General features: G+C 35.9%; 1 protein-coding gene across 1 annotated transcript in view; it reads right to left on the reverse strand.

Annotated features, from left to right (window-relative positions):
• Positions 1–7612: 7612 nt before the first annotated feature.
• map3k15 (mitogen-activated protein kinase kinase kinase 15) overlaps positions 7613–11215 on the reverse strand; it is a 68810-nt gene continuing 65207 nt past the window's right edge. Inside the window, exons 28-30 of the mRNA XM_037694139.1 lie at positions 8673–8779; positions 8082–8158; positions 7613–7715 (exon numbers count right to left, since the gene is read on the reverse strand). Coding sequence (XP_037550067.1) covers positions 7646–7715; positions 8082–8158; positions 8673–8779 — 254 coding nt within the window. The 3' untranslated portion in view covers positions 7613–7645. The remainder of the gene's footprint in view (positions 7716–8081; positions 8159–8672; positions 8780–11215) is intronic.

Raw genomic sequence — 11215 nt, forward strand, 5'->3', positions numbered from 1 at the left:
GATCCTATCTTATATAATTAAAGAAAGTTTAAAAACAACATCCTGTTAGGTTTAAAATGTGCCTGGGTGGTGTGTTTAAATCCAAGAGGACCCTCAGACAGAGGCTGGTTCATGTCAAGGACAGAAGCCCCAAACCCAAAATGAGAGGTGTCTCAGTTCAGTGCAGTGAGGAATGTTCAGACCTCTATATCAGAGAAACTAAAGAACCTCGTCACAGACGCATGGCTCAACACAGGAGAGCTTACAGAACAAGACTCAGTGGTCTACCTACATCTCAAGGATAAGGGACACTCTTTTGGGGACCAAAGTGGTCAGATTTTAGATTTTAAACAGTGAAGACGGTGTGGGGGAGGGGGTGTTTGAAGGAGGCCATTCACATCAAATGAGAAAAAAATAACTCTAAACAGGGGAGGAGGTCTCAGATTTTAACTTTCAAAAACTGACAGTGCAGCTTTAGACCTTATTCTCAGTCAGCTTCACTCCAATTCACACCTTCATGCACGGGACTAAAACATCTCTCTCGTGAGCTAAACAGACAAAGAGCCTTTTTTTTTTTTTTTTCAGAAATTGATCTTGTTTAACTTTGAATGCTAGGAAACGCCTTGAAACTGATACTTTCCTTCCAGCCACTGACTACAGTAACATTATCTACATGAATGCTCCTGCAAGCACCTTGCAGATGTTGGACACAGTCTATCACGGCACGCTAAGATTCATAACTGGCTGTAACTACCGTACCCACCATTCCTCCCTCTACTCATTGGCCAATTGGTCATCATTAACTTCACACAGACTCTCACATTGGTACATTTTCATCTTTAACTCACTCCTTGGTCTGTTGCCTTCATATAATCTTACATGTCATGTCATGAATGCAGCTACAGCTCTCAAGACATCATTACCTGCAGCGTCCCCTCAGTACGAGTACAGCTAAAAACATTCCAGGTCTTGCATGGCCAGTATACTTACCCCGGACAAGTCACCCATTGAGCATGTTTAGGATGCTCTGGATTGATGTAAATAACAGCGTGTTCCAGTTCTTCACAATATCCAACAACTTCCCGAAGCCATTGAAGAGGAGTGGACCAACATTCCACAATCAACAACCTGATCAACTCTATGAGAAGCAGATATGTTGCACTGCGGGAGGCAATTGGAGATCACACCAGATACTGACTGGTTTTCTGAGCAAACCCACCCCAATACAGTAAAACTGCACATTTTCAAGTGGCCTTTTATTGTGGTCATCCTAAGACACACATGTGTTATAATCATGCTGTCTAATCAGCATCTTGATATGCCACACCTGTGAGGTGGATGGATTATCTCAGCAAAGGAGAAGTGCTCACTAACAGATTTACACAAACTTGTGAACAATATTTGGGAGATTAAAGCCTATTGTGTACATAGAAAAAGTCATAGATCTTTGAGTTTAGCTCATGAAAAATGGGAGCAAAAACAAAAGTGGTGAGCTTTATTTTTGTTCAGTGTAATAAATTTGACATATTCAAGAAATTCAAATTAAAAAATAACATGAAAAATACCTATGCTCATGAAAAGTTCTGCTCGAACTGAATATAAATGTGCATAATAAGACAACCAAAAAAAAGTCAAACAACATTCATTATTAACACCCAAACAGAAAAAAACAAAGTGACAATGGATTAAAGTAAAGTAATTATGGACTGTGGGTAACATGATAAATGTGTCATTTTAGGTAAAAGCACAAGGCAATTTAATAAATGACAAAGTTTGCATTGTCATTTTGGACATTTTTCTTATCCCATCAGTGGGAAGGATGTGGTGATGACTTGATTTTTCAATATAATACATCTTGCCATGAGGCAACAGACGTGAAAACTTTCTTCAAGAAAGACAAAGTCAAGGTCACGGCCTGCAAATAGTACAGATTACAAAACCTTTGAAAATCTCTGGTAAAAACAGAATTAAAGGGTCAATGCGAGGCTCCATTCACAAAGCTGATCTGGCAGCACCAAGAAGAAACTAAGCCAGACTGATGATCTTTGTCATTAGATCCATGCCTCTTATAATTCAAGATGTTATAAAAGTCAGGAGTGTTGCAGCAAAGTAGAGTTTACTTTTTTTTTCATGATTTCATACTTTTCCCACTATTTGATCCAAAAGAGCTATTGCGACTGACTAAAAAAAATGTTTCTTAATGCCATAAGTTTGGTATTTAAAAAAACAAGTCTGATATATATTTTTATTGTGAAATTTAACAATTGAAAGACTGTCCACTGAGTGCTAATTTTTTTTGCATAAAATTTTATAAAAGGTTGTTTTTATTATTATTATTATTATTATTATTATTATTATTATTATTATCTTTTTTGTTTGTTTTGCTAACAGAATCATTTCAAGAAGCAGAAACAGAAAAAACAAAATCACCTTTGGTAGAATGTCAAAAATCAAAAAAGTTTTGTTGGCGATTTTGTCAAAAAAAGTTGCTGAAAAAAATGATTGATAAACTCCAAACCTGAGAGAGTAATTTATTGTGTCAAGACAATGATCAAAAATAGGATTATTATGAAGAATTTGACTTAAACATTAAATAAATTGTAGTTAATATTTAAATAACATTTCACAATGTGAAAATACTTAAAACAAGCAAAAAAAAAGGTAATCACTCACTGAATTATTTTGCGGCCCGAACCGCAATGTGTACCCCCACAAATTTTACATGAAAACAACCGGCTTGGCACAATGATGTGTGCTTTTACTTTTAATTTGCATTTTGAGTTACCATGGCAATGTAAGGTATAAACAAAGATGCCATTTTTCTCATTGAAAAACACTGACGGATCTAACAGCTTCTAATTGCCACAGTGAGGTCACATGACCTATAGCGAAGCGATCTCTGAACAAAACTCAGCAGGCCCCATCAAAGATTCTTCAGGAACTTTCTAGGTTAATCCTACACTCCATTTGCGTTATAAGACGCGGCTTGGCCTGGGTCGGCCAGTTTGGGTTTTAGCTCTGGTTTTGAGTCTTTGAACTGAGCAGTTCGACTCACTTCCAGGTTGATTTTTGGAACCCAGATACTCTAGGTTCCACGGGAGCCAACTGGTACCAAAGACCTGGCATCAGCAGACTCCAGGCCATTGATTGGTTCACTGTCCAAGTTGGATGTACAACTTCAAAAGAACTGTAAACAAGCTAACATTAACTAGCATTAGCTTACCTTCTTACATCGTCTTGCTTTCCCACATTGGCATGATACTGATGTGTGGCCTCTTACACACTCATGTATCTTTCATGTTTCTTTTGGCAACACACAGCCTTCCCTGGCTCTGTTTTAACTTGCTTTTGATGACTAGAACCTGATTTATGTTTGGACTGTTTTTGTCCTGTTGCGCTCTCTGAATTGTCAAAAATAATAGCTTCATCCAAACCATGCACATGTCTGTTAGATCTCATCCCAACCAGGCTATTTAAAGATGTATTTCCCTTAATTAATAACTACGTCTTGGATCTGCTTAATTTGTCTCTAACAAACGGTTATGTACCAAAGAGCTTTAAGATTGCTGTAATTAAACCTTTACTTAAGAAACATAACCTTGACTCAGGAATCCTAGCCGACTATAGACCTATATCTAATCTAACAATCATCTCAAAAATTCTAGAGAAAATAGTTGCTAGTCAGTTACGTGATTATCTGCAAAGAAATAATCTGTTTGAAGAGTTTCAGTCAGGGTTTAGAGCTCACCATAACAATGAATTTGCACTGGTGAAAGTTACCAATGATATTCTCATAGCCTCTGACAATGTACAGGTGTCTACACTGGTCCTCTTAGACTTCAGTGATGCATTTGATACAGTTGATCATAATATTCTATTACAAAGACTTGAATTTGATGTTGGAATTACAGGAACAGCTCTAAATTGGTTTAAATCATATTTATCTGATAGATTCCAATTTGTAAATGTAAATAATGAATCTTCATCAGACACCAAAGTTAGTTATGGAGTTCCTCAAGGTTCATCCATCCATCCATTATCTTTACCCACTTATTCCATTTTGGGTCACGGGGGTTGCCGGTGCCCATGTCCAGCAATCACTGTGCGAAGGGCGGCGTACGCCCTGGACAGGTTGCAAATGCATCACAGGGCCACATAGAGACCAATGAGACAAACAACCATTCACTCTCTCACTCACACCTAGAGACAATTTAGTTACCAATCAGCCTAACATCATGTTTTTGGTCTGTGGGAGGAAACCGGAGTACCCAGAGAAAACCCACGCATGCACGGAGAGAACATGCAAACTCCACCCAGAAAGGCCCCTGGACCGGGGTTTGAACCAAGGACCTGCTCACTGAGAGGCAGCAGCTCTACCAGTTGCACCACCGTGCTGCCCATGTTAAAAATCTTGGTGTTATTTTTGATCAGGACATGTCTTTTATCCCCCACATTAAAAACGTTACTAGAACTGCCTTCTTTCACCTGCGTAATATCGCTAAAATTAGAACCATCTTATCTAAAAATGATGCAGAAAAACTGGTTCATGCATTTGTCACATCTAGACTGGACTATTGCAATGGTTTATTATCTGAGTGTCCAAATACTCCAGAGTCTTAACTGGAGATAGTAGGAGAGATCATATCTATCCAGTTTTAGCTTCTCTCCATCGGCTCCCTGTCAAGTCCAGAATTGAATTCAAAATCTTCTAACCTACAAAGCCCTCAACAACCTAGCTCATCATATTTTCAAGATCTTATTGTTCCATATTTTCCTAACAGAGCACTTCACTCTCAGACTGCAGGATATCTCGCAGTCCCTAAAGTTTCCAAAAGCAGAATGGGAGGAAGATCTTTCAGTTATCAGGCTCCTCTCTTGCGGAACAAACTTCCACTTTCTGTCCATGAGGCTGACACATTGTCCAGGTTTAAGACTGGGCTTAAGATTTGCCTTTTTGATAAATCCTATAAATAGGGTTGTCTTGTTGTGCTGCCTTAAGCTTAGACTATTAGAGGACAAACTGACCTAATTTCCTTAAATAAATTTTAAAAATTAAATAGTTTTCATTTGATACTATTTTTATCTTAACATGTGATTCTTGACCTACCATTGTGTATCTGTTCCTACCAAACCCAGCCGGTTGAAGCAGATGACCACATGTCCTGAACCTGGTTCTGTTAAAGGTTTCTTCTTCATGAGGGAGTTTTTCCTTTCCACTGTTGCCTTCATGCTTGCTCAAGATGAGAGTTCTGTGATGGTATTAAACTCAAAGAAGTTTTCTCCTCAGATAAATAATCTTAAATTATTATTTTTATATATGGATGTTTCTGTTAACTTATTTTTACATACTATATGAATATTTCTTTTCGGCAGCATGGTGGCACAACTGGTAGAGCTGCTGCCTCTCAGTGAGAAAGTTGCCGGTTCAAATCCCCATCCAGGGGTCTTTCTGGGTGGAATTTGCATGTTCTCTCCATGCATGCGTGCATTTTCTCCGGGTACTCTGGTTTCCTCCTACAAACCAAAAACATGTATGACTGGTAACTCTAAAATTGTCCCTAGGTGTGTGTGAGAGAGAGAGTGAATGAGTGTTTGTCTCATTTGTCTCTATGTGTCCCTGTGATGTACTTGCGACCTGTCCATGATGTACCCCACCCCTCACACAGTGATTGCTGGACATGGACACCTGTGACCCCAGTGACCCAAAATGGAAGAAGCAGGTAAAAGCACCCTGCAGCATCCTGCAAATGTTGGATGCTGTGTATCATGGTGCACTAAGATTCATAACTGGCTGTGATTATTGTACCCACCAATGCACCCTGTATTCACTAGTTAACTGGTCATCATTGAGCATGCATCAGGATGGTCATCATTAACTTCACGCAGACTCTCTCACTGGTACGTTTTCATCTTTAAATCACTTCTTGGTCTGTTGCCTTCATACATCTGCTCCTACATGTCTCTGCATGAGAGCAGCTACAGCGTGCGCTCTCAGGACAATATTACATGCAGTGTCCCCTCAGTGAGGACTGAACTTGGCAAAAGGGCCTTCTCCTACTCTGCTCCTGTTTCCTGGAATATCTTACAAAAAGATCTGAAGCTCTCAACCTTGACCTCTCTAAGTGGCTTTAAGAATCTGTTGGACTCCTGGCAGGGACCAATGCAGACATGCTCCTGTTTTTAATTTTCTACATTTGCCCTAGAATCTAGCTGTTTTTGCTACTTTTTTGCCATCTTATTTTAATTTGTAAAAAAAAAAAAAAAAAATCTGTATGCCTTTTTATAATTGTCTATTGTTGTCGCTGTTGTCCATTGTTGTCATCATTCTTTGTTGAAATCAGGTCTCTCTTGTAAATGAGTCCTCGAGGCTCAATGGGATGAATCTGTCTAAATAAAGGTTGAATGAAAAAAAAGATGGATGGATGGATGAATTGAATTAATAACGTGAGTCCCATGCTTTCCATTGTTGGGTATTGTGAAAAATGTCATTACGTGAGTATCGACCATTCTTGCTATGACAATCCTGTCCTGCAAAAACAACCAAACGCTGTGCAGAGCTGGGAAAGAACTGGGCTGGGTCGACCAGGGCCGAGTCAGAACTTACAGTGCAAAAACACCATTAGTGTGCCTATTAATATATAATGTAGCTTTATAATGTAGCTGTGGTTTTTTTGTTTCATTTTTATATAATTTCTGCTATTTACTTTCATTTTATGTGCTCTGATTGTCTGTTGTTGTCTGTACCTCATCTGTGTTCTTTGTTTAAGTCAGGTCTTTCTTGTAAATGAGTCCTCGCGGCTCAATGAGACTAACCTGTATAAATAAAGGTTGAATGAATGAATTAAGCATCTGGTGATGTGTTCAGGGTTTTATCAAACAATTGGTTGTTTTTCAAAATACAGAAATTGTGGCCGTTTTGTCATTCCATACAAGAACTGATTTATGACCTATTTGACTTGCCGTAAATTTACTTCTCATTACCCTCTGCTGCTTTCATCTGTAATCACTGGGAATATAATCTAAAATAAACAAACATGTTTATAAGATTCCTCCTGACATAGCCATTATGACTTTGTTTTGATGTAGAAAGTTTGGGATAGTATCTTCCTCTGCTCCTTTGCTGTCATGGCAGTTGGCAAAAGGCCTTTAAAGAAAGTGTGCATAATTGTCCATGACATACTCTTCAACAGATTCCATATAACAATTTGTTAAGTATGTATTGTGATGTTTGGTGCAAATAATTGTATCATTACATCTGTGTCAACTAAAATAATAAAGGAAAACAAAAAAAAACTCTGAGGACTAAATCACAGAAGCTTAACAGTCACATTTATGAACAATAATTCTGTTTCATAACTTAAAAAAACAAACAAACAATAAAAGACAATTGCAATTATTCATCCTAATTTCAAGAACAAACATACTGTGGCCCACGGAAACACTTAAATACATAAAAGATACATACAGTAGTGCCCGCACTAAAGCGCTTTGGTCTGATCGTTAAGGACTGTGATTGTGACTGTGATTGACTCAGTCCTGTACATTAAATGGACCACAGCAGGAAAAGGCACAGCAGTTACAGAAAGAGAAAGGAGAGATGGCCACGCAAGGCTGGCAATGTGTCGATGTGCGCATGTTTCTTCTGAAATGAGCATTAAAGTCACAGTCAAACTTCTTTTCTTTCTCGCTCTCGATGCCTCTGAATGGCTCGCCAGATCCGGCAAATGACTCCACCCCTGAGCGGTAAGAAGACAAATGTTACATGTTTATAACCGTTTTAAAAACAGCTGTTTGAAAACTTTTTCAGTGCTCGTTTTACTGTAATTTCAGCATTTTTGAGGTAAAAATACAAATTATTTTATGCATTACTCGTGTCTAACAAAATTAGATATGCAGCTAAAAATCATCATCAGGTAATTCTGCAGTCAGATAGCCTAAAGATAGCTCAATAAAGTGCAATAACTCTTTAATTTAACTTGATATATTGATTTCAAGCTTTAAAAGTCTAGAATTATTATCCAAAGTGATATTTATTTTGTTTTGGGGTGGTATTAACTTAATGTGGTTTTATTCTGACAGGAAGCAAAGATCTGTGTGGTTACCGTAAATGTAGCGTGCGGAGGTCGTCCTTGCTAACTTCATTCAGAACGTCAGACAGTGTGTATTCCTCAATCACAAACTGCAAAATTAAAGGAGAAATAAAAACAAAATTAGAGGTGGACTTTACAGTGGCAGAGCAGAATGAGACAGCTTGCAAACGGCTACACATTAGTATTTTTTTTAATGCTTATTGTCATTCAAATTTCAAGCTAGCTTAAAATTAGGATCATCATGTTGATAAATCATGATATTATAGTTAAGGTCAAACATGACAATACTGTTATGTGCAATGTAAAGCTAAAGTGTGAGCTCTCACATGAAGTGTTACCACTTAAGAGTACATGTTGTGAAGAACTCCATGTCAAAGTTTAGCTTCAAACTGACAGATGAGTTTATATCTACTGTTGTATTTGCTATTGTTGAATATTTGCAGTGGCCATCTTGAATGAAGTTGATTCTAAAAGTTAATCAGTTGTAGAGGTGTCTATTTAGTGATCCAGGAGATATTTTGATAAATTAATGCACACATGCTCACAGACACAAATAAAAAAATGCATCCAAAAGGCAAAAAGTGGGTCATAAAAATACACAACCTTGTCTATAGTGTCTGGGTCTGCTCCCTGCTCTTTCAGCCAATCAGAGAGCAGCTTATCTGGCTCATGGTCAGCAGGGATGTGAAAAATGGAGGGAGGTGAAAAGTCTGAAATAAGAAACATTTGCTTTATTTGCCTCTTCTTTTTAATTTGCATTTAGCTCAAAATACAATTATATTCACATTTATAATTTATCATAAATCAATGCAGTGTATGATAAATAAAGTTTATCTAATCTTTGAAGGGCCATGTATGTTTTAGCCTTGTCAAATCAAGAATTGCACCACAAGTTTTAGGATATAATGTCAGGAAATCAAGAAACAAGGTAATAATGCAAGCAAAAAAAACTGAAGGGAACAAATGTTTACATAAACGAACATCTAACTAAAAAAATGGAAATATTGCACGTGAAGCAAGGTTGTTGAAAAAACGGAAAAGAATAGCATCAACTTGGACAAGAAATGGAAACATTTGGATCAAAATACAGGAAGGATCTCAGGCTAAAATAATAAAAGACCTGAAGGATCTGGAAAGATTAAAATGAGCTCAGGAAAGGACAGATGATAAATCATTGACATAACTTCACAAACAAGAAATTAACAAAATATAAAATGAACAAATACATTAAAACATGGCAACATACGAAAACTTAGAGTTTAAAATATACAATGTTGAAGATGTGATTGATACAAATTTTTTCCCCTGTAACAAAAGACTGTGAATATTACAATGAAGAACAGTTTAATGACATCAATATGACAAATGGAGGTCTCTCTATTATTCACCGTAACAGTAGAAGTATAAATGCAAATATATCGAAAATAACAGATTATTTAAAACAGCTAAACAGAACTTTTACAATAATAGCACTGTCAGAGACATGGCTCAACGATGAAAACACAAATAATGTTCACATCGAAGGGTATGAATTATATCATGTGAACAGAAGCAACAAAAGAGGTGGTGGAGTGGCTCTATTTGTTAAAAATGAAATAAAATGTAAATTAATTAATGAAATGTCAATAATTGTTGATAATATCATTGAAATAATATCAATAGAAATAATAATCAAGAATGATAAAAACATATTGATAAGTAGTGTATATCGATCTCCAGGATCAAATATAGAAATATTCACCGATAAAATCGTACAACTATTGGACAAGAGTTTTAATAAAAGCATTTTTTTGTGTGGAGACTTTAATATTGACCTGGGAAATAAAACAGATTCAAATAACATCAGTACATTTACAAATTCATTGTATAGTTTAAATCTGTATCCGTTAATATCAAAACCAACAAGAATTACAACTCATAGTGCTACAATAATCGATAATATTTTCACAAATGTAACAAATGGGGATGTGATGGGAGGTATTTGAATGAGTGATTTGAGTGATCATTTACCAGTTTTCACGATTTATAAAAATGATCAAAGCATTACAAAAAAAATCACAATTAAGAAAAAAACAATAAACATAAAAAAAAAGAAATGGACAAATTATAAGATGATTTACATAAACAAAGCTGGAAAGACGTGTATGTTGATGATGTAAACAGATCATATGACAAGTTTATGAATATTTTAGGAGATCTGTATGAAAAGAATTGTGTGCAAAATAATTATACAAAGAGAAATGTTGTTGACCAACCATGGATGATGAACAGGTTGGGAAAAGCTTGTAAAAAAAAAATTATTATTTGTATACATGTTTCTTGAAATTGAAAACACAAGAGGCTGAAGAGAAATATAAGAAGTATAAAAATAAATTAGTAGCGATTATAAGGAAACACAAGAAGGAATATTATAGTGATTTATTAAATCAAAATAATGGTGATATGAAAGCTACATGGCGAGTAATAAACAGTGTTCTGAAAAGTCATAAAGTAAAAACAGGTATTTCACAATATTTTTTAAAGGATGACAATGAAATCCATGATGAAAATGAAATTGTAAATGGATTTAATCATTATTTTGTTAACGTTGGATCAAGCCTTGCTGCTAAAATACCAAAAGTAGACAATAATGTGAACCATTCAGTTATATGTTGTGACAACAGTATTTTTTTTAATGGAACTGACAAAGAAGAAATAATGAATATTGTAAAAAATATTACAGATAAGAGATCAAAAGACTGGGTGGACATGGATATGATGTTTGTAAAGGACATAATGAGTTATGTTATCGAGCCGTTTACATATATTTGTAATTTATCATTTTCAAAAGGAATATTTCCAGACAATATGAAAGTAGCTAAGGTAGTTCCTCTCTTTAAAAATGGTGATAAATGTGTGTCCAATAATTATAGACCAATATCTTTATTACCACAGTTCTCAAAAATTTTAGAAAAACTATTTGTGACCAGATTAGATAAATTTATTACTAAACAAAGCATTCTAAGTAGCAGTCAGTATGGGTTTAGAGCAAAAAACTCTTCATCAATGGCTCTCATGGAAGTAATAGAACAAATGACTACTGCTGTCAATCAAAAACAATATTGTGTTAGTATTTTTGTTGATTTAAAAAAAGCATTCGATACTAT

The sequence above is a fragment of the Nematolebias whitei genome, chromosome 20 (assembly GCF_014905685.2).
Source record: "Nematolebias whitei isolate Nwh7 chromosome 20, NemWhi1, whole genome shotgun sequence".
NCBI lineage: Eukaryota > Metazoa > Chordata > Actinopteri > Cyprinodontiformes > Rivulidae > Nematolebias > Nematolebias whitei.